The sequence below is a fragment of the Mustela erminea genome, chromosome 9, assembly GCF_009829155.1.
Source record: "Mustela erminea isolate mMusErm1 chromosome 9, mMusErm1.Pri, whole genome shotgun sequence".
Lineage (NCBI taxonomy): Eukaryota > Metazoa > Chordata > Mammalia > Carnivora > Mustelidae > Mustela > Mustela erminea.
In genome coordinates, this window is record NC_045622.1 from 65388992 (window position 1) to 65414092 (window position 25101).

At 40.7% G+C, this 25101-nt stretch overlaps 1 protein-coding gene across 1 annotated transcript in view; it reads right to left on the bottom strand.

The window, feature by feature from the left end:
• MRVI1 (murine retrovirus integration site 1 homolog) overlaps positions 1-25101 on the bottom strand; it is an 81736-nt gene that overhangs the window by 11300 nt on the left and 45335 nt on the right. The window contains 7 exon segments of the mRNA XM_032359491.1: positions 7343-7407; positions 9581-9688; positions 10210-10259; positions 17593-17734; positions 19023-19154; positions 19631-19771; positions 22533-22563. Of these exon segments, the coding sequence (XP_032215382.1) occupies positions 7343-7407; positions 9581-9688; positions 10210-10259; positions 17593-17734; positions 19023-19154; positions 19631-19771; positions 22533-22563 (669 nt within the window).

Consider the following 25101-nt stretch of genomic DNA (forward strand, 5'->3'; position numbering starts at 1 on the left):
GAGGGGAACCATGAGAGACTATGGGCTCTGAAAAACAATCTGAGGGGTTTGAAGGGGTCGGGGGTGGGAGGTTGTGGTACCAGGTGGTGGTTATAGAGGGCATGGATTGCATGGAGCACTGGGTGTGTTGCAAAAATAATGAATACTGTTATGCTGAAAATAAATAAAAAATAAATTAAAAAAAAAAAGAAAGGTGGAGAAACTTCTCAGTGAGAACAAAGTGGGGATGGAGGTGAAGACGGTGGGTAGAAGATCTGGTGAAGGAAGAGGAGGGCTCCTATCTAATAGCATAAATTTTCTCTTTAAAATGGAAGACAAGATCATACGCTGAGAGTGAGTGGTAGATAAACCTAGGAAGGTTTGAGAAGAGAGGAGAAGGTGTGCATGAGTCATGTGAGAAGCAGGGAATCAAAAATGCTAGAAAATCATAGTAGGATAGCTAGGCATTTCTGGGAGTCCATTTGAAGTATGCAAGCATGAGTTTAAAGGAAGGATCCTGATGGCCATGCCTTCCCTGTAAATCCTGCAGCCCACCTAAGGTGTCTGACATCTCACTGGGAGTCATGCCATGGAAGAGCCGTTGAACAAGGCAAAACAGTGAGAGAAGCTTTTCACCCAGGACTCTGAAAGACTGTAGCTGCTACCCTCTACAACCACTCAGATAGGCTCTATCAGTGAGCCTTATATTTTCTCTTTCTTGGCATCAGCTTCTCAGCCCTTAGTTTTTCCTCAGACCTTGTAAAATTTACATTTCATCAGGCTGGAAACCCAAACCCATTGTGAACAAGAAAGATAACACTCTAAAAATATCAGCTATTCATAACATTTCTTCTTTTGCAAATTATATTATCCACTCCCTTCCATGTGACCTTTGCCTAATGTGCAGTTTCCTATTTGTCCAAATGATTGGAACAGAGCAGAAAAACATAGCTACAGCCCAGGGTAGGGAAGCAATTCTTTAATGAAGTACATTTCTATGTTAGAAATGAAATACTGGTATCAGGCTTTTAGTTTCTTTTATCTATAGCTGATAACCTAAGAGGTTAGTGACAAATAGTATGGAGGACTGACAGTGGAGTATAGAGGAAAAGAATCTGCCTGAGGCAAACTAGGGTTCAAATTCCAGCTGCAGTGCATGCAAATTCTTAACCCTTCCTGAACTTTAGATTCCCAACTGTAAAATGAGGGTAATAATATGGACCTGATGATGGTAGTGTAGGAATTAATGAAAAATATAAGTAAATGTTTTGGAATATAGTACTCAACAAATGATGTTCATCACTATCAGTTATGTTGGGGATCAATCTGAGGTTCTTCCAAACCTGATCCATAAAAAAAATTCAAGCTAATAAATTACCAGGTGGTTATTTATATCTTTATATCTTTATATCTTTATATTTATATCTCCTCAGGTTACCGCTCTCTAGAGACTAAAACATTTCCCTTGTAGAGCTATTTCAGTGGCCCCTTAACATAAGGATCTTCTGTCCAGGGTCCAACTGTCCCAGGTTGTGTTGATCACCTTGTCCAACGCACTCACCAATGGGGCTTCAGTTCTTAAAGTGCTTTTACATATATTGCCTCACTTGACCCTCCCAATGATAAGAAGAACTAATATTTATCTTATGTATCAGACTCTGTGGTAAGATTTCACTTAACACTCATGAATCACCCATGAGATAGGCAATACTATTGTGGTCAAGTTAACCACAAGTCAAGGCCCAGAGAGGTTAAATAACCAGCCCAAGATTACACAATCTATGTGTGATCGAGTTTGGCTTTGACCGTGTGCAGTCTGACACTTGCCCATGCTCTTGACTGCACTAACTGCCACCCAGGCAGGGTGTTATCCCATCTGTGAGACTAGAAACCCAAGCTCAGATTGAGTAGGTGACTTGCCTAAGTTCACATTATTGATATGTAGTGGGCCTGGCTGGGATTCTCATGGTCTTCTAAATTCATGTCAAGATGCATTTTTCACATTTCCTTGAGCCCTCCCTTTCAATAGAAGTCTTTTTCTGGGGCTCTGAGTGGTGTGGGGTTCCAGGGTATCTGCTGACTGAAGCCATTCTGGCCGCTCAGCTGGGCCATGGCTTATGATGCTGTCTTCTTGTAAAGGGTATTTAATTTAGAATGTAAGGTAGGCTGAGACAGCCTTTGGTTTAATACTAGAAAGAGGGTGGGGAAGTAGGGGACACACAATCTGTAAAATATTTGCTGTTATCTCCTGATCCCTAGACTGAGCTAATAGTTCCTTATATATATTTCTAACTACCTGGAAGCTTCTTGTTGTGTATCTTTAAGACTCAGCTCAAATACCTTCTCCTCTGTGGAATATTTGCCAGTGTTCTCCCCATTCCCACATCTTCTGGTTAAAGTTGATCACTTCTTCCCATCATGTCCTCATTGCACTCCTCATTTCAGCCTAACTCTGAGAGAGGGCATTTTTATGTTTTAGATACCTAACCGTCCTTCCATGACTGCGATCACAGAGAGAGACTGCTTGAGTTATGATGATGCTTAGCATACAGTAAGTGCTTTAAGTGTTGGCTGAGTTACACTGACTTTACTATGGCTTATCCAGTCTGCCTATTAATTTTGTGAAGTGAGCAGGTCCTTTCTGTAAATGGCTATTTCCTGAGGACCCAGTGTTTGGGTTGAGCTACAGGAATCTCTATTCATGGCTATAAACATGGAGCTGAGCACAGCCTGTGCCCACCCTAGAAACTTCTGGGCCAAACACAGATGGATCTTGGCATCTATTCCCAGCCTGAAATCTTGCATGCTTTCTTTCTGGGATGATTCATTAAAATGAAGTTCATTGTTTTCTCATGTCCACCAGGTCAAAATTGTTTGTCATTGTGCTTAGTTCTAATTAATGTGAGGGGTCCTTCAGTCAAAATGTATTGTTTAATTGGGAGTTATGTTAGAGTCTATTTTTTCCCATGTGGTAAACAATATTTGAAAGTGACTGCAATTCTTTCTAGTAGACAGATCTTACCTTTTTGGGTTCAGTGATGTCTCTAAACCACTCCCATTGCCTTGAACCCCTCGGAGAAGTCCAGTCCAGGGGAACTGAGCTAGAAGACCTTCCTTACTCGTGTTACTCAGTCTCAGATGCCTGGGATACACTGCTAGTTGATGGAGGGCTAATTAATTCTAGAATATCAGCAAAGGGGAGTTATTTGCTATAAATATTTGATGTCATACAAAGCCTTGAAGCAGTTTACCCTGGCTGCTTCAAAAATGTAGGAAAATCGTGGATGGAACTAGAGGGTATTATGCTTAGCGAAATAAGTCAATCGGAGAAATATGATCTCCCTGATATGAGAAAGAGGAGATGCAACATGGGGGGTTTGGAGGGTAGGAAAAGAATAAATGAAACAAGATGGGATTGGGAGGAAGACAAACCATAAATGACTCTTAATCTCACAAAACAAACAGGGTTGCTGGGGGGAAGGGGTCAGGAAAGGGGGGTGAGGTTATGGACATTGGGGAGGGTATGCGCTATGGTGAGTGCTGTGAAGTGTGTAAACCTGGCGATTCACAGACCTGTACCCCTGGGGATAAAAATACATTATATGTTTATAAAAAAAAAATTTAAAAGTAGGAAAATGGTTATTTTAGAGATTATAGTGAAAATTTCTCAGTGATATATCATTAAATTGCCCCTTTTATGAAACCAATACTGTGCATCATTCACATCCATGGCTTTGCTAATTCCCCAGTGCACTGTTCTGTGTACACATGCTGCTCCCGTCCCACACTCTGCTTCATGGCCAACCATAAAGGTCAACAGGTCATTCAAAATAGTTCATAAGACTTCTTATAAAAATAGCGCTTAAAGCATCCTCTTGTCTCCAATCATACTGCACTTCTTTCCTTTCTTCTAGTTGGAGTGTCTATTAAGAGGCTAAGAGCATAAGTTCTGTTCCTCACTACTGTGTAACCTCAGGCAAGTCATTTCTCTGAGTTGCAGTTTCCACATCTATAAGAAAGCGATGTTAATATTTAATATTAGTAGCTAATATTGATATTAATACCTACCTCTTGGGTATGTTATAAGGATTAAATGAGATCATTAATGTAAAGCAATTAGAACAGGACTTGGTATGAAGCAAGCATACTGTAAATAATAGTAGTAAGTATCACTATCATCTTATTATTATTTCTTGACCACTCCATACTTCCTTGCTTCAGAGCCTGGAATGTTGTTAACCTCCAGTTCACCTGGTTAAACTATGTAATGTTCAGGTTTCATTTTATTTTTATTTATTTATTTTTAAATATTCTACTTATTTATTTGTCAGAGAAAGAGAGAGAAAGAGAGCACAAGCAGGGGGAGCAACAGGCAGAGGGAGAAGCAGGCTCCTCACTGAGCAAGGAGACCAATGCAAGACTCGATCCCAGAACCCTGGGATCATGACCTAAGCCAAATCAGATGCTTAACTGACTGAGCCACCCAGGTGTCTCTCAGGTTTCACTTTAAAAGTAAATTCCTAGAGGAAACATTTTCTGAGGCTCCCCTCCCCCACCTACACCCAGTCTGGGTTAAGGTACTCATTTTCTTCTCTCCTACTGCTTTAGCAAACTACACTTCCTTATGCTATCATCCATCACATTGTATTGTAATGGGCTGTTTCCCATCTGCCTTTTCCATTACACTGTGAACTCCTGAGTGTATTCTAGATACCTATACCTTGGTGATTAATTGTTGAAGGAATGAGAGAATAAGTCTATAAATAGCTTTTCCTATTTACGGAACTCATCATGAGCTTTATTCTGCTTTAATCCTTAAGATTAACTTCAAATATTACTCTGCATATTTTCCTATAATTCTAAATATCCCTAAACCTAGACCTAAATATTCCTTGAGTGAAGAACAATTTACTATGAAGTGACCTACAACAGCAACACTCAGAATTCTCTCAAATCACCTTGGGCAATCAGCTCTCAGGTATATGCTTGAGAACTAGCCATAGGTAATTTGATCTTCTGATCATCTTTCACATGCTTAGCCAGTTCCCTTCCTGCCTAGTCATCATATGCTTAGGGAAATCTGAAATCACTTTAAATCTAGCTAAATATAACAATCTAGAAAGCAATGTATATTAACTTATAATGCATTTTTTTCTCCTTAACAGTATGGAGAAGGTAGCTAGAATTTATTGTACTTGTATTAAAACAAGATATGAATTTATTTTAATTCACAGATTGTCTCTTGGCAATCTATTAATATTTCCAGTTTCATGAATTCAGATGAAAGTCACTTAGCGCCTTTCATAAATCCAGGAGGGAGAAGCAACTGTTAGTGTTAGAATCCTCCTCTTTTGAATATGTCCTCCCCCTTTTGCAGCCATTTTTATAGGCTGGGTGCATTCCCAATAGGCAAGTCAGCCACAGCATGGGAAGTATATCATGGTGGTCCCTCTGGGTAGAAAAAAGTGAGCTACAGATACCTTCCTTGAGCTTATTCCTTGACTTGTCTCAATCCTCACTCTGTCCCTGTCTCTCCTGCTTCTAAACTCTTGGAATGGTGATGCCATTATTGATCCTCATTCATTGTCACTTCTGATTTGGGGCCAATGCTTGCTGTCTTTAATTTTGTATCTCACTCTCTCCTACCAAGGATAACTCAGGTTCTTGATAATCTCCACTGCCTGAGAGGGAAGCTCTCAGCTGGCATGAGCAATAGTTCTATAGAGCCCAGGCCCGGCTCCATCACGATTAGTCTTTTTCAAAGAGTAAGGACAGAGATTGTTGTCCTTGATTGCTTCTGTAGGCCAAGAATAGAGGATGGGGCCTTGTTGGGGGCCTTTTTGAAGAAAGGGTTTGTGCATCCAAAGGCAGAATTAGAAGAAAGACTTTTAGCATGCTTTTCACTCAGAGCAACAAGTAACCATCACTGGAGAGATTCAGAGATCATGGAGTAGACATTATGGCTCTAAGGACTTGATATGTCTTTGTAATCTTGGTTACTTCCACATGGTTTTTAGTTTGTACCCTTTACAATTTCTTTGTAATGCTTGAAAAAAGTAAGGAAACAAAGATAGAAACAAAAATGCCCTACACAACACGAAGGACCTTGAAGCTTTCACAGAGTGAGGTGTCCAAGTAAGGAGTTCTGGACAAACTTCAAGACTAAAGTGGGTGAGTCAGTGAGTGATAGGTGGGTGGTTGGGTATACTGAGAGGTGAGTTAAACAGCCTGAGTCGGCAGGGGTGGGGATGGAGAGCTTGGGAGATTGTCTCTACTGAAAAAGGACCCACATAGAGTTTCCTGGTCAGGTCAAACAAAACTATTCTAACAACAATGAAAAATGGAGGGCTAAAGCTGTCTTAAGGCAAAGAAGAAGGAAGAATAAAGGTGTATGTTCTACCAAGTGAGAAAAGACACAAGGTGAAAGTTCTGAGAGGTGACAGCTGTGATCCAGATGTTTCCCAGCAAGCAAATGAAAAAATTTGAAAAGCAAGTTATAAACTCTTCTGAGTATAAAAACAGCCTGCCTTGCTCTGGCTGAGGATGAAAAGACCTACAAATTGCACAGATGCCTAGAAAAATTAGGCATGGCAAACACTATTTATTGCCACTCCAGTACTCAATCTCCTGACTCTTTCCTTACAAGATTATAATTTTGCTCAGGAATTTACTCTTCTTCAGTGTATCACTTTGCTTCATGGGAAGCTGACCATCTGTCCCCATCTCCAGGGTACAGTGTAAGCCCATGATGACAATCCCATTTCCAAAGTCTGTGTTTGATTTAGAAAAGAATTACGTTCCAAATTTACTAACAAGATAAGGAAGTCTAAAAAAAAAGTTTCTGGGTTTGTTCATAAAAAAGAAGCATGGGAAGAGATAGCCCTCTTCTAAATACTTCATGTCTGGATAGAATACTTGAAAATAGTAGCCATTTGCCACAAGCTGCTGATAAAGTCAACATACAAAGTGAGCAGAAGCAAGCAAGGAAATCGTAGAGGCCGAGCTGGGGCCTTGATATACTATACCTGGGAAAGCCCTACCTCTGAACTTACTATTTAAGCCCTTTCGAGTTGGGGATTTCTTGTATCTGTAGCCCAAAGAATCCTAACCAACAGAGAAGGTGTCTCTCTCCTCTAGGCTCTTCTGAGATTGAGGTACACTTGGACTCAGCCGTAGCATCTTCCTGGTCCAGACAGCAAACTGACTCTGAAATCTTTGTGGGTCTCAGAGTCCCTCTTATTTCCTTCTCTTAGAACTTAATTTGCTTTCCATCACATTTTGGGAGTGAGGATGGGAGGGAAAGTGACTTAGGGATAGTTTTCTCAGAGATCCCCAAAGTTAAGAGGAAGATAAACCAACTTACTTTTCCAAAAGTGCAGGCAGTGCTGAGGTGACCGGTAGGTTGCCTTTCCCATTGGGTGATTCTGACTAGATGAAAAACAGGAGACAGACAATTGAAGATGGGCTAGGAAGGAAGCAGTCAGAGCTGCTACGTTTCTAATGATACGGGGAGGGGACTGCTGCTATCTCAGCTCTTCTCCCACCACATGGTTTCTGATCTGCCTCTGAACCCAGGCGTGGGGCCTTCCCTGTCATCCATTCCTTAGTGCCCCTTGAGGCCCATACAGCTTGCACCTTTTCCTTCCCCTCTTAAGTTTCCCCGAGTGAAGAATTTGTGTTTTGATGCCCTATTCTTGAGCAGAGCCTCAGTTTTTCCTCAGTCCCAGGTTTACTGACTTGGACTAAATACCAGCAGGCCTCCTAGCAAACATAAGCCCATCACTGCCTTCGAGCTGTAGCTCCAAACATAATCCTCAGGAGAAGCCTGTCATTATTAAAACCCCAAGCCATAAGAAACGTCTTTATAATAGATTATATAAATATAATATGTAATATTATATTTATAAATATAATATATAAAAAACAAACAATGAAGTACATTTTTTTTTTTTTTAACAACAGATTTGGTTTAAGAAATGGATCTCAATTCTGGCTGTATCTTAGAATCACTTAGAATCACCGATCCAATTCAGAATCTTGGGGTGAAGCCTGAGCAATGTTTTAGAAGTAACTTGTGTGATTTTAATGTATATCCTTGGTTGCCAATTTTTAGTCTAAAGGAATATACAGTTGACCCTTGAGCCACACGGGTTTGAACTATGTAGGTCTACTTATATATGGATTTTAAATATAGTACAATACTATAAATGTATTTTCTCTTCCTTATGATTTTCTTTTCTTTAGCTTGCTTTATCATAAGAATACAGTATATAATACATATAACATGCAAAATATGTATTAATTGACATGTTATTGGTACGTTTTCTGATCATCAGAAGTTTTGGGGGAGTCAAAAGTTATATGCAGATTTTCAGCTGCCTGGGGGTGGGTGCCCCTAACCCTTGCATTGTTCAAGGGCCACCTGCATATTTGAAAATAATATTCTTATATGTAGCATAGTATTGGAAATAGATCTATCAAACATACTAGCTAGCCCTTCCTAAGCTCCTTTAAAAAAATTTTTTTAAGTTGGCTTGTTTTAGTGAGTGATTTGGGAATTTAGGATAATTTCATAGATGATTGAAAAAGAGGTGAAAGAAGCTATTGCTACCTACTGGAACAATAGAGCTTGAATCTACCTTACCTATTGCTTACACAATCAGATTGGCTTATAGAGTAGTGCTGCGCCTGGACAGAGAATAGAGAAGTAACTGAAGAAAGAATTAGAAAAGTTTTAAATAATATTAACCAGATCCACAAAAGACTGGGATGTAGAAAATATTCTGCTATATAGGAACCATGTATGTTTAAAATAATTGAAATGAAAAATTTTTTCTGATTATTGGTGATAGATTATTATAGAAATATAAAAATGCATCAGGAAGAAAATAAAAATCACCCGTGGCTTTACCATTGCCCAGAGATAACTATTAATAGTTTTACGTATATTCTTCCAGAATTTGCTATGTCTACACATAGAAAAAATACTCTTCAAAAAAACCCTACAAAACAATTCTACTGTATATATTGTTTTTAATTCCTTTTTATTAATAATAAATTATGGACATATTTCATGTTATTTTTAACAACTGCACAGAAAGCCCTTTTTAGGGCTGTCTATATTTAACCAAGCTCTTATTAATGGGCAGTCTAGTAGTTTGATTTCTAAATGCTGCAATGAATTGATGCAGGGTAACAGTGGGTTTAAGAATTCAGGCCCTGGAATCAGAAACCCTAAGGTTAAAAGCTCAGCCCTACCACTTACTATACAATGCAACCTTCAGATATTTAAATCCATTGCAGAGTGGGAAAAAACCCACTAAACCCATCTTGGAGGATTTTGGTTTAAGCATGGAAGGAGATAACATTTTCAAAGAACAGTCTTTGAGATGCCAGCACCTTTCTCAAGGATACGGAGTCTTCTCAGGGCAATGGAAGACATGGGGCCTGGTCTATACTGAGCTTTTTTGAGCCCATATTCCAAAATCTGTGCTGGGAATTTCATCTCCTTGTTGACCCTGCCCCCACCTGGGTTACCCCATAGTAGTGAGTCTGAGGGAGAGGTTGAAAAGTGTTGGGAGGTAGGCATCATCATACTCACCATGGTGGGTAAGGAGGGGATGGGTGATGAGCTGGTAGTTTGGCTGGCAATGTTCAGGGCATTAAACTTGGGAACCACTGCAACACTGACCCTCCGGCGGGGCATGTTCTGTGGGAAAAGAAGTGACCAGGCCCACTGTCAGGGAGGCAGCAGCCACAGTTCAGAAAGGTCTGGAAAATGCCTACTAGTTTCTGATGCTATAATTACATTCACTGTATATTTTGGTTTTGGGTTAGTGATGGTGTTGAGGGTTCATGTGAAAAAATTGGCCAGAGTTGACCCAAGTTTTCTATTAGTGGTGAGTGATTTCTCAAAATGTTCTTATTTTAGCTTATAGCTGAAAAAATTTGAATAGAAATGACCCCCAGTCTCTGGGTAACACCCCGGAAAGTATATGAAAAGGATAGGACTACACCAAGATTTATGCATCATTCCATGTTCCATGATCAGGGAAACCATGAATAAGGGAAGGCTGAAAGACGAACTAGCAAGTGTGGTAAGCCAAATTAGAGAATCTGTCTAGAGGTTCTCTTGACACCTGTGGATTCAAGGATGAATGGCTTTCTGGTGACTATGGAAACTTCTGTTGGAATCCCAGGGGAGCCCTGGTATTCCTTGAACGTGCATACCTTTCCCAGTGTGAGGGACATGGATCGCGCTGTTCGAGGGACCCCGTCTTCTGCAGCAAGAAGGAACAGAGAAAAGAACTCAGGTAAGTTTTCAGAGTAGGCTCCAACAAAAAACGGGTATCCCAAAACTAAGCTGAGATAGTGATTCGTCAGAACTGACCCTCAAGTGTTAGTCCAAGAGCCTAGGTGTTGGGAACACTAAGTTTCCCACTATCCCCTGAGACAATTATCTGCAAAGTGGGCTTTCTGTACAGAACTTTTATCTTAACTCCTCTGTGCACTATGAAAAGCCCATCTTGGACCTCATATCCACCTGACCCCACTGCACAGTCTCTGGTTATACCCTGGAGAGTGTGCAAAAAACTACTTGTAGCAATACCAAGGCTTATTGGGTCATTTCTTGCTCATTTAAGAGATGTACAGGGAAATTATGAGCAGGGAAGGTACAGTATAAGTAGAGAATGGAAACTTGTTGACAGAGTGGTTTCAATAAGTCATCTATAAAACAATTTGGAACAAAGGAAACCAACACCCTGGGATTTTAATCTCCTTTATGCATACATTAAGTTATATAGTTTATATTAAATGTTTTGCAACAAAGAATACATTATATATTAATAAAGAAATTTTGTACCACATCTGGATAATACTGCCACCAGAAAACACCAGTATGTATAAAGAAAGGTTTTTAAAAGCTCAGTTTCAGTTTGATTAATATCATTTGGCTTATATATCTATTTATCCTTCTTATCCATGTATATTAGATGTGTTTCTTAAGAAACCCATAGCTAGCAGCGCCTGGGTGGCTCAGTAGTTAAGCGTCTGCCTTCTGCTCACGTCATGATCCCAGGGTCCTGGGACAGAGCCTCGCATCGGGCTCTCTGCCCAATGGGAGGTCTGCTTCTCCCTCTCACATTCCCCCTGCTTGTGTTCCCTCTCTTGCTGTGTCTTCTATCAAATAAATAAATAAAATATTTAAAAAAGAAAGAAAGAAACACATGGCTAATTTTTCCCTTTTTATTTATCTCACTTCATTGATTTTTTCCCCTTCCCACCCTGCACATTGGTTTAGAAGTTGCACATTTTAATTCTAATCTTCAATTTTTTACACTAAACTACAAATTTTTATTTGCTTTGCTTAAAACCACATAGTAATCGCCAATCTTTTATTTACTTTTAAAAATTTATTTAATTTTATTTATTCTTTTATTATGTTCAGCTAGCCACTGTATAGTGCATAATTAGTTTTTTTTTCTTTTTTTTTCTTTTTCTTTTTTTTTTAATTATTTTTTTATTTTTTATATACATATATTTTTATCCCCAGGGGTACAGGTCTGTGAATCACCAGGTTTACACACTTCACAGCACTCACCAAAGCACATACCCTCCCCAATGTCCATAATCCCACCCCCTTCTCCCAAACCCCCTCCCCCCAGCAATTAACGAATCACTGAACACGGCATCAAAAACTAATTATGTATGTGGTATATATACATAATTAGTTTTTGATGCCGTGTTCAGTGATTCGTTAATTAAGTATAACACCCAGTGCTCATCACAGCATGTGCCCTCCTTAATACCCAACACCCTGTTACCCCTTTCCCCTATCCGCCTCCCCTCTGAAACCCCCAGATTGTTTCTCAGGGTCCATAGTCTCTCATGGTTCATCTCATTCTCTGATTTCTCCCCCTTTGGATATCCCTCCCTTCCTCTATGGTTCTCCATGCTATTGTTTATGTTCCACATATGAGTGAAACCATATGATAATTGTCTTTCTCTGCTTAACTTATTTCACTTAACATAATCCCCTCCAGTTCCATCCATGTCAGTACAAATGGTGGGTATTTTTCCTTTCTGATGGCTGAGTAGTATTTCATTGTTATTATTTAGTTCTAATCTTTAATGGTCCCACTTAAATTTGTGCTATGTTATGTGACTTTAAATTTTAAATTAATCAAGATTTCTATTTTTTTCTTAATGAAACCTTAAAACAATAACTCCCTTGAATCTCAAATTATATTGCTTTTCAGTATTTTTGTTTCACTTTGTTTTGGTAATCCCATGTTATTATGACTGTTGTTTTATATAGTAAATGCTTATTTAGATTTACCCACATTTACAAATGTCTGATCATTCCTTCTTGCATCCTACTCTTTTTTTTTTTAAGATTTTATTTATTTATTTGACAGAGAGAGAGAGAGCACAAGTAGGCAGAGAGTCTGACAGAGAGAGAGAGAGAGAGAAGCAGGCTCCCTGCTGAGCAAAGAGCCCGATGTGGGGCTCGATCCCAGGACACTGAGATCATGACCTGAGCTGAATGCAGTGGCTTAATCCACTGAGCCACCCAGGTGCCCCATCTTTTTTTTTTTTTTAATCTTAATTCTCCCCTCCGAAGTCGATCCTTACTTGTTCTTTTGGCAAGGATTTTTGAGAGGTAAATTTTCTCAGTTGTTCTCAAAATATTTTTACCTAGACTTCAAGCTTGCATCATAGTTTAGTTGATTTTATTTTCTCTAGGTTGACAGTTATTTTTTTCACAGCTGCTTGAAGACTTTAACGTCATTCTTTTTTTAATTCAGTTAATTAACATATAGTGTATTGTTAGTTTCAGAAGTAGAGTTCAGTGGTTCATCAGTCTTATTATAATACCTGGTGCTTATTACATCATGTGTCCCCCTTAATGTCCATCATCCAGTTATCCCATTCCCCTACCCCACTTCATTGTCTTTTGGTACTACTATTGCTATTGAGAATTATCAGTCTTTTGTAAATCCTCTCTTCTCTCTCTCTGGTTACTTTTAAAGTTTTCACTTTGCTTCGATGCGTTTTTATTTCTTCTTGGAATTCACTGTTCTTTCTGAATCCAATGATTCATGTCTGTCTTTAGTTTTGGGGAATTCTCAGATTTTGGAAAATCTTTTTGAGTATTTTCTCTTTCCCTCCTCTTGTAGATCTGCTAATAGATGCATTTGGAACTTTCTCATTTTATACTCTATACCCATATCTTATAATACAATATTTTCTTTCATATTTTTAATCAGTTTATCCCTCTGAACTGCATTTTAGGCAACTTCTGAAAATCTATCTTCAGTTAACTAAATTTTCCCCTCAACTGTGCCCAATCTGATTTAAATGTTATACCAGTAAGCTAGGTTATGCGTATTAATAAACAGCCCCATAAAAAACAGCCCCAAAGTTTTAGTCACTTATGACAATAAAGATTTAGTTCTTCCTTATGTTACATGTCCATTCTGGAGCAGTGATGATTGTCATCTGAAGAGGAAGAAACATGCGGTAATTCGCACACTAGTTCCTTTCTTCCTTCCTTCCTTCCTAAGATTTTATTTATTTGAGAGAAAGAGAAAGAGAGAGAGCACAAGCAGGGGGGCAGCAGAGGGAGAGGGAGAAGCAGACTCACTGCTGAGCAGGGAGCCCAATGATGGGGTTGATCCCAGGACCCTGGGATCATGACCTGAGCTGAGGCAGAGTCTTAACCAACTGAACCACCCAAGTGCCACTGCAAACTAGTTTTTTAAAGGCCTCAACTCAAAGGTGACACATGTCCTTCTGCTCACATTTTATTTGTGAAATCACATGGCATCACCTACCTTCAAGGGAATAGAGAAGTGTGCCTGAAAGGAGAAATTTGGAATCTCCACTAGAATAATTACCACCACTATAGTACCTACCACACCTAAACTACTGAGTTTTTAATTTTCATGATTCTGTTCCTCATTTCTAGTTCTATTTTATTCTTTTTTGATAACTGTATTTTATTCTCATGTTTTGATTCATTGTTTGATGCCTTTAGTAGTTTTTAAACATACCTTTAAAAAATTATCAGATTGTTTTATTTTCTGCAGTCCTTAGGATATAACCCTATTGTTTAATGTGTCTGATGATTCTTGTTCAAGGTGGATGGTTTTCTTGTGTATTTTATAATTCTATACTGTAAAATCACCTTTAGTGAGGCTTCAGTTAGAGGAATCTTGTGTGCCCCGAGAGAAGGGTGTGCCTCTCCACAGTGGCTTTATGTTTGTTTCTGACAGTGTTCCTACAGAAATCATTGTAATCTGACCATTGCTCTTTACAGAGTCTCTGCATATTGCACCACAACTTCTGTCATGGCATACATTTTTCCTACGAGAAAGCAGAAAGTTTTTTTCCTACGACAGGGTGAAATGGACTTCCCTGATTTGTGTCTCTGCTATTTGGCAACTGTTTTTTTCTTGTTTAAGTTCTGTCTAAAGATGCAGTCCTTGGAAAATCTTAACTGTGGGAGTCTCAAGTCCACTCTCTGTCATAGGTGTCCGAGATATCTCAGATTGCATGTAAGTGCAGAAGCTCAGCACCCAGATAACTGAAGCTGACTTGTGTCCCCAAGGAAGCTGCAGGTTTCAGTTCTCTTTTCTTTTCTTGTATCTGAGTATTTCAATTTCTTTTCCTGTAGATTCAGCTATTCTTTTAGACTAAAGCTTGCTTTATTTTATCCAGCAGAAATGTCTAAGTACTTGTGGTCAAGGAGTTTCAAGTTTTCCAGTCAGCCAAAATAGCAGAACCAGAAAATATTTTTTATATATTGTAGCATTCATACAAATGAATAAAATGCCAATTTTATAAGTGGGCAAAAGATATAACTAGAGAATTTATAAAAGTGGAACTACAAATGTCCAGGAAACAATTGAAAAGGTAAAAAAAAAACACAAATTAAAATGATGAGATAGAATCTTGGCTCATCAAAGTAAAAAATATTTTTAAAGGAAAGGACAAGAATCTCAATGGCACAATGAACTGAGCTATACTGTTACCCATTAAGTGGAAATATCAATGAGTTATTTGAAATTAGTTTGCTTTAAGAGCCTTATAAAAATTTCTTTCCCCCAAGCCAGTATTTACACATCTAGAAATCCATCTTAAGGAAATAATACAAAGTGTAAACAATCAGTGTTTCATATTCAGGAAAAAAAATGGATATTTTAAAATGTGTATAACCTTTCTTTAAATCAAAGTTATTTTTATTTCACTGTAGTTTTCAGAGCCTCAGGCATAGACAAAGATTGCTAGAAGTCATGTAAAGGCTTAAAAACTAACATTATTTGGGAATGGTCACAGGATATCCAATGGACACACCTGTTAGGTGGATGCTGGACCCTCTACACCAGACCAGGCTGAGAAAGAGTGGTATGGGAACAAATATCTGAAAAATATTTAGTCACCATTTAAGACTCAGCTACCAACTCCCTACATATTGTAAACACTTTCTCATGTCCCCAGACTGAATGTGGGACTCTGTGGTATGCTCCCTATAAAAATCTGCTTACTTTTGTCACTGGGCTGGTTATACTCCTTTGCCCTATACACCGGCTGGGAGTTCCTTTGGATCTCAGTCACCATGTGCCCTTTACTTCTATATTTAGTATCATGTGGGGGACAGCAAAGGAGTTCAATAAATATCTTTAGAATGAATGAATGAAACTCATGGGTAACTGTTCCTTTCATAAATCTTGGATACGACAGTTTACAACAGACCTTGCACCTTCCAGAGCAATAATGCAAGAGCTCACATATTACGATTTCTTTGGTGGCAACTTCCCCAACTCCCAGCACTGACAGAAACTAGTTTGCTGTAGGCCCAGATGCATGTGGGTCAGGAGTCTTGCTGCCAAGATCAAAAGCAGACAGTTGGGAGCATACGTACACTGCCTTTGGACTCTGGAAAGTGTCACTGATATTCCCCAGGAAACTTGTGAAACCTCCTGTTTATAAAGGTTCCTCCATCTGTTATACTTTCCCTCCTCCTGCTCTTGGTAACACGGATGTTTGCATTCCACAGGGATTCCTGTCACTAAAACGTCTGTTTTCTCCTGCTAAAACCATCCTCATCAGCCAGAGCCTAGACCCTGGCTCTCAAGGAGAGATCCTGGTCCAAGGCACCATCCTTCTCATGCTGGACTGCAGCAAGTGCCTCCAGACCTCAGTGTCTATACTCTCCTAATGTATTGTCTACTCTGAAGTCAGACAAATCTTCTGAAAATAGAATCTGACCATGTTAGATGGTATAAACTTACCAGCGCTTTCTCATAGCCTCGAGGACAAAGGCCCAAATTATTAGAATGACCTGGCATATGGCCCTGGCTTACCAAGGCTTACCTTCAAACTGTTATCATCACACTCCCAACACTGTAACCACATCAAATTCTTTGCTCCATACCCTTTCCATTCCAAACCTACATCCTTGTACACACTGTTTCCTCTACTTGGGGTCTATTTCCCCCCTTGCCTGGAGAATGCCTATTTTTACTTTGAAAAACTGCCCAGATGGCATCCCTCTGTAAAATCTTCCTTGACTCCTTCAGGCAGAATCACCTCTGTGCTCCTATAGCAATTGTACAGAACACTTTTATTTTTTTTTTTAAATTTTTTTATTTTATTATTATTTTTTTTATTTCCAGCATAACAGTATTCATTATTTTTGCACCACACCCCGTGCTCCATGCAATCCGTGCCCTCTATAATACCCACCACCTGGTACCCCAACCTCCCACCCCCCGTCCCTTCAAAACCCTCAGATTGTTTTTCAGAGTCCATAGTCTCTCATGATTCACCTCCCCTTCCAATTTCCCCCAACTCCCTTCTCCACTCTAAGTCCCCATGTCCTCCATGCTATTTGTTATGCTCCACAAATAAGTGAAACCATATGATAATTGACTCTCTCTGCTTGACTTATTTCACTCAGCATAATCTCTTCCAGTCCTATGTACAGAACACTTTTAAAAGAGTATTTCTTTAAAACATTTGTCTTGCCCATGAGTCTGCTATTTATCTCAGGAATATCTCTTTTAGCCAGGATCTCATGCCATTCTCACTGCCCAGGTTCATCTCTCACCTGGACTATTGTAATAGCAGCTTTGTGGGTTTCCCTGTCTCTGGCTCTGTCCCACTAATGTAACTTCCACACTGTAATGAAGGAACATTCTAAACTCCGTATGTGAACTTAAATCTTTGGTTGGATCCCTAATACTTTCTAGGATAAGGCCTAAATTCCTTAGTATGTATTCCAAAGCACAAAGACTGTAAGGTCTGGGGTCTGTCCTTCTCATAAAGTAGAGAGAGCTCTTGTAGCCTATGGCTTCATATCAGTGGTCAACTGCTGTGGTTTATTGTGTCAGGAGTTGCTTTGGGACTATTCTTGTTTCCTGGTTCTTGGTCCCTAGTCTCACCTGAACAGCTGCTGTGAGGCCCCTATGGGCAGCACTGGGCAAGGACAATGAGCCTTGCTCAACTAGAACTCCTCAGGTTGCATTGATGGATGTGATCCTGGCCTAGAGCCATCAGGGACCCACACTGCAAGGCCAAGATGGGGGCAGGAGCCCAGTTCCTTACCGGAGGGGCCACAGCTGCGGCTTGAGTTCTGATTTGCAAGTTTTTTAAACTCCATGAGCTCTGCATGGTCTTTCTCATACGTTCTCTTCAGATTCTCCACATACTGCATCATTACCTCTGTTGCCTTTGACATGCGCTTTTCCTGCAGGAAAGGAGAGCGTGAGCACACAGGGCAATTGGGGGAAAGGCTTGTTGGCACTTGTTTGCTCTGAGCTAACCTGTGGGCTGGAAGAATTAAAAGGACACAATTAAAAGATGCAGCTCTGCCCTCTAAGGGTTTGCTGTCTGTGATGTGAGCTGAGGGGGAGGGATTCAGGCACTTGCTCTCACGGAGGACAAGAATAAGCACAGCCACAATGCCTCAGGGATGAGGGGTAGAAAAGTCCTCTATGTTGAGAGAATGGGTCAGGGAAGCTTCCTGGAGGTAGCCACTTCCCTTGAGCTCTCCCTTTGTTGCTTCTCCCAGCCAGAGTGACTTCCTGGGTGTGCTGCTGAGTCAGGTGCCCTTTCCCCGGAAGAACACAGGGGAGGGACTGCCCAGTGGCTTGTTCTTCCTTCATTCGACAAGAACTGCTCTAGGCTCTGTCCCAGGAACACCCTGCTGATGTAACCAGTGCAGCATAACAGGTGAGCACCGTCCTAGCAGCAGTGATAATAACATCTAGGTGCTTTGCAAATATTATGGTAAGCCAAGATAACAGACGCTATCATCATCCGCATTGGCTGGAGAAATTGGAACACAGAGAGCTCAATAAATGGCCTGAGGTCACACAGTGAATCCTGATGGAGCCAAGATTGGGCTTAGGCAGTCTGATCTCATAACACCATCCTGGATCAGGGTGGTGCCCTGTGTGTTTCAGGACTTCAAAGTGGCTAAGAGGGAGCAAAACCTGGGTCTGCATCCCAGCTGTGCCACACACTAGTGCTATTACCTTTCTGAAGCTTTGTGTCTTTGTGGGGAAAAGATATTTACAGAGTTGCTGGGAGGATTAAATGAAACAAAGCAGTTTTTCCTAAAAGCATATTTGCCAAATACTAGTTCCATGGGAGTTGAATAGGAATTTTGTGGTTCTTCAGACAGATACGTTTAGGAAACATACAGGTAGTTTTAAATAGGCTTCTTCGCTATAGGTGTTCTCAAAGCCTTGATGGTGCCAATATGTGTCAGAAATTTCCGAGAAAAGAAGGTAGTACGCAGCAGTTTGCAAACTTACATGTTCACAGAAAGCCTTTCCCAAGGAACACCTCAAGGGTTTAGAGGTCCACCAGAAATACCTTAATAAAACACAATAATGTACACAGGATGTCTGGCACAGAGGAAGCCGTCAGTAAGTGGGATCTCTAGTTGTCATTGCTTACATTACATTCGTGCTCTAGTTACTGTGGGCAGAGCTGAGCTAGTCAGATGGCTGGGAGCTGAAGAGGCTCACCTGGCGGACGGCCCCCACCATCTCAGCTCGGCTGGAGAGGCGTGCAGCCAAGCGGTGCAAGACAGCAATATCCTCCAGCAGCTTCTGGTAGGTCTCTCGGTGCTCACAGTGGTGCCATAGTGAAGCTGAGGACTGGGAAGTGAGAAGGAACATCAGCTGGGGTCCATACCAAGACTTGACTTGAGCTGTCACAAGACAAGCCTTGGTCCTCATCCTGGCTGAAAAGAGTGGCCTCTGTAGGGTCTGGGCTACACCTTCTGGAGATTGAAAAGTCCAGTGTGGATACTCTATACCTGACTGACATGAAAGAAGAGAATCACATCCAGGTCTCTAGTTCCTAAGGAGCTCCTTTTGCCATCCCAGGTCACCCAGCCTACTCTTGAGAAGCTTCCAAGGACTCAGAGGCCTTATTCACAGCCCCCAAGGTAACCAGGCCTTCAGGTCTCTGCCTTAGTTCCTCCAAGCTCTCTGAGGAAGACTCTCTCTGGCTCAGAGCCTTGGCCTGATTTCTCATGTCAGGATACTCTACTTGTTGACTGAGTAAATCGGGACACCTGGCATAGCCCTGGGAGACAGTCAAGGATTCCCCCATCAGGATCCACAATTACCGTGATGGAAGCTTTGAAGTTTTCCAGTTCCTTCTCTGTGTTCTCCTCTGTTAGGTTGCGTTCCCTTTCAGCCTGGTTAATTCTAGATTCCAGAGTGTAGCTGTCATTTCTAAAGGCCAAGGACAGTTGTACAAACACATTCTGTTGGGAACAAGAGTGTAGGAGAGATGCTAGGAGGAATTATTACAGGGAACAAGGTCACAGGTGTGTTTCTTGCATGAGCGTTTTACATCAGCTCCTGGAGCCAGTCACCAAAACAGCTGCATACAAGTGAAATTCTCCTTTCATAGTAAACTGCACAAAAGATGATGAAATAGTAACCTGAGGTCCATGCTAGGTCCTTTCCAGAACCAGAAGACCAAATGCATTTTACTAAAAAACAGTAAATTTACTTACATTTTACTGAAAAAGAATAACACTTTGCTTTTTCTTGTTATTTTCAAGAAAATAACATCCTGTATTTAGGTTTAGGTAAACTCAGCCCAACATAGCTGATTGTGAAGCAGTTTCGATTCATGCTAGGATTTCTTACACATGCGTTTTGGAGGTTTTGCATGGAACCACTGTATTTAAAGAAACTCCATTTAAAATATAAGCACTGTTGACTTAAAGCAAATTTCAACCAGCATCTTGTCTGAGTATTATAAATCCTGCACAGAAAGCAGCTTTAAGAAGCTGCCAGGATATTAAAGACATCGAGGTATGATTCTGTTAGGAGAAGTTTTCTGGAACAAATATTCCATGCCAAAAATACGGGATGCATGAATGAAACTTTGCAAGGTGGACTGAGCAAACATGAAACTCCTGGCATGATAGGAAACTACCGGGGAGGAGAAATAAACAGATGGACTCTACACAGGAAGAAGCAATGGCTTTCATTTTTACGCCATTCGTTTGCCCTGAGTCAAGTGGTAGAAGATTTACACCCTTGGGTGTAATATGACCTACAGTGGGTAGACATCTTCAGACAGAACTAAAGGCCTTGAACTGACCCAATAACAACAATGATGGCAACCCTGGAAGCTACTCCTCATTAAGCATGTACAAATATGCTAGCACTGCTATGAGTTCTGTGCACCTTGACTCATTTACTCCGCAAAAAGCATTTGCAATAGGAACTGTTGTGGTCACTTTGTGGGTAAAGAGACTGAGACCAGAGAGGTCATTAACTTGTTCAAGGTGACATGAAGTAGTAGAACCAGGATTCAAATATTACACTACTTGATTTCAAAGCCTGTGCTGTTGTTACCATGCTGAACACTAATTGTGTCAGTACACACCGGCAGATAGAAGCCGGTCATTAAACAAACTGCCCATTCTGATAGTCTGTGTCTTTTGACAGGGGCATTTAGCCCATTGTATCATGCTTAGCGAAATAAGTCAAGCAGAGAAAGACAACTATCATATGATCTCCCTGATATGAGGAAGTGGTGATGCAACATGGGGGCTTAAGTGGGTAGGAGAAGAATAAATGAAACAAGATGGGATTGGGAGGGAGAAAAACCATAAGTGACTCTTAATCTCACAAAACAAACTGAGGGGTTGCTGGGGGGAGGGGGTTCGGGAGAAGGAGGTGGGATTATGGACACTGGGGAGGGTATGTGCTTTGGTGAGTGCTGTGAAGTGTGTAAACCTGGTGATTCACAGACCTGTACCCCTGGGGATAAAAACATATGTTTATAAAAAAACAAAAACAAAAACAAAAAAAACTGCCCATAGCCCATCTTCACCGGTGTCAGTGGGTGGGGATTTTCTGTCCTACCCAAGCCTCAGTGCAGTCAAGTTTATCAACAATGTTCAATGTTTATTTTTCTATACCTGAGTTGTCCCCTTCATGGCAGTGTGATATAGAGAGAGTCCTGTATTTAGTTAGAATATTTGGGTCTAAATGTTGGTTCTGCTAAGCACTGGGTCTGGGACCTTGGGTAAATTAGTTCATCACTTGATTTCATCCTTTGTTCTAATTCCTGCTCTACCAACTTCACTGAGCTGATTGGAGGATCTGTTGAAAGGATGGATGTGAGTGTGTGATGAACTAAGTGCAATATCTGTGTACAAGGTAATTGTTACTGTCTCTGGGAGACATTTCACATTGTGTGTCTTCCTCTACTTGTCCAGTCCACTGGGTCTCAGAAAGGGAATATTCATCTTCTTATGGTCAGTGGCAAACAATGCTACAAAGACTTTTAAAACCTTTTAACCTCCCAACCTGGAGTAAAAGATTCTGGACTCATTCAGGTTCTTACCCTCTTCCTTCTATCAACTCCAACCTAATTTCTTAGAAACAAACTAGGTGCTGGCATCAGAGGTCCTCACTACCTTACCACCTCACCTGGGATGAAATGCAGAGAAGTTCCTCTCAGCTCACCCACCAACCCCACTGGGATAGCATCTCTACAGAGACAAGGAAGCCCCAAGGGGAGTAAAGGAGGAATCAGGGAAGGCTGATGAGCTGACAGCACAGCTTCCCACCTTGGCTGAGCTACCTTCCTTGTGTCTGGAACCCTCAGAAGGGAAGTACCTTCTTCCTCTGGACCAAAGTTTAAAACGTGAAATCTGACCATCTGTGATTAATTTTGAAATAAATTTGGTTCAATTCTGCAGCCTCTCAGTAACTTTGCAGTTCTAAGTCATATTTTTAAAGAGCATAAACCATTCTTGAAGAAGTGTAGAATTTCCAGCTACCTTCTCATTTCTGACCAAATTTGCCAGAATCTTCCATCACCTGGGGTGGGAGTCTCAACATTTCAGTAGGGCTGATCACAATATCCATATTATCCCACAATCACACATTCTCATTTTTGTACAAAATTGTCAGGGGCAGAGGCTAGAAAATGGGATGTTTTCGATAAACCCAGTCAAGCTTGGGCACTAAATTTCATAAAGCACTGGAATCACTTACCTCAACTTCCTTTTCGGTGAGTGGAGGGGCACTGTGAAAAAGAAAAGACATGCAAATGAACTATATCCAACCTATGAAATAAAACCAAAAAGTGACTTTGAACAACCAACAGACCATGTCTTTCCAGGAATGTAGTAAGAAGAATTGGTGAGTTGGAAAAGATGCAGGGTACCCTTTGTGTGAGCTCTGTAATCATAAGACATTTGCCCAGATATGGACTCTTACAGAGGAAGGGTGGTAGAAAATATTAGATCTTGGCAGCAGTCCTCCATCAGCACCCACTACTCTCTGTGACTTCAGATAAGTTATTTAAATTTGCTCATCTGTAAAATGGGAATAATATCTACCTTGCAGGAACATTATAAATATGTATACATACATATATATAGATATATGTGTATATATTCACACATATATGACACACATGTGTTTATGTATGCATACATGTGTAAATGTGTGTGTGTGTATACATGACATCCACACTGAGTAGGCATTCAGGAGATGCTAGCTGCTGTTATAACTAACTCATGGGCTTATTGTGAGGACGTAGTAAGAGAATGCATGTGCTACATACTTTATAAACTGTACACATCTGAGTAGTCTTCATAATTTTTTCAGGCCTACCCTGGTCTGTAAAGCCTGACCCTTCTGTCTCCGAGAGTTATGACAAGAGTGCGTTTGGGCCAGAGAATACAAGGTAGGAAAAGGTGCCCAGAGTCCTTCTCTACAGTGAGAACCTCCTCTGATGGTTGGAATTAGAGACCAGGCAAGAAAGTCCCAGCCCCTACACAGGGATCATTCTGAGAGGTTCCTCTTCGTGTGCGATGCGCACATTTAGCAGTCCTTTTTTCTGCATGCTCACTCTGCCTCTGCTGCTCTTGCTGTTGACTAAAGCTAGTCCTGTTCTGAAACCCAGACAATGTAAATAATGCACAGGCCCTTTCCTGTGCTGGGGTGGAAGGACTGGGAGGGGTCCTACCAGCGTCATAGGACTTGGCAACAGAGCACGCCATCGATAAGATTCTCAGGAAACACAGCTTCCTCCTTTTGACGGGTGTGAAGGGACCCCAAGAGCAAAGGTAGGGGTCAGTTATCTCTGCAAGGGGCTGGTTCTCACCCCTGACAAAGGACTGTGAGAGCCTTCCTGTGAGGATGAGGCAACAAGACCCCATGGTCATCAAGTCAGCAGAGTACAGAGCATGGAACAAACAACTGCAAAGATGTTTGATGCTGTATTACAATGCTTGTCACAACCCCACCCATCAGGCGCTTTCCTCTGTGGGCCAGCCAACATAATCTTGATTGTCATATAGAGCACATATTGCTTTAAACGAATTTATCAGATATTTCTCAGCTTGCCTTTGACTCCTGGCTTTATTTGGATAGTACATGAAATATACATATTTTCATTATTAACCAAACTTACTATTTTGATAATTCAGTTTCTGCTTTTCTTCTATAGAACACATTTTTTTTTTTCAAAATGTGCAAAGAAAGCCCTGAGGACTCAAGGAGGTGTGATTTAAGTTAAAAAAAAAAAAAAAAAAAGGCCACATAACATGGTCAGCTCCTGATACAGAAAGCGCTTTTTTTTTTTTGCCTATTTTTTAAAAATTTCTTTTCAGCGTAACAGTATTCATTGTTTTTGCACCACACCCAGTGCTCCATGCAACCCATGCCCTCTCTAATACCCACCACCTGGTTCCCCCAACCTCCCACCCCCTACCCCTTCAAAACCCTCAGATTGTTTTTCAGAGTCCATAGTCTCTCATGGTTCACCTCCCCTTCCAATTTCCCTCAACTCCCTTCTCCTCTCCATCTCCCCTTGTCCTCCATGCTATTTGTTATGCTCCACAAATAAGTGAAACCATATGATAATTGACTCTCTCTGCTTGACTTATTTCACTCAGCATAATCTCTGCCAGTCCCGTCCATGTTGCTACAAAAGTTGGGTATTCATCCTTTCTGATGGAGGCATAATACTCCATAGTGTATATGGACCACATCTTCCTTATCCATTCATCCATTGAAGGGCATCTTGGTTCTTTCCACAGTTTGGCGACCATGGCCATTGCTGCTATAAACATTGGGGTACAGACGGCCCTTCTTTTCACTACATCTGTATCTTTGGGGTAAATACCCAGTAGTGCAATGGCAGGGTCATAGGGAAGCTCTATTTTTCATTTCTTGAGGAATCTCCACACTGTTCTCCAAAGCGGTTGCACCAACTTGCATTCCCACCAACAGTGTAAGAGGGTTCCCCTTTTTCCATATCCTCTCCAACACATGTTGTTTCCTGTCTTGCTAATTTTGGCCATTCTAACTGGTGTAAGGTGATATCTCAATGTGGTTTTAATTTGAATCTCCCTGATGGCTAGTGATAATGAACATTTTTCATGTGTTTGATAGCCATTTGTATGCCTTCATTGGAGAAGTGTCTGTTCATATCTTCTGTCCATTTTTTAATATGATTGTCTGTTTTGTGTGTGTTGAGTTTGAGAAGTTCTTTGTAGATCCTGGATATCAGCCTTTTGTCTGTACTGTTATTTGCAAATATCTTCTCCCATTC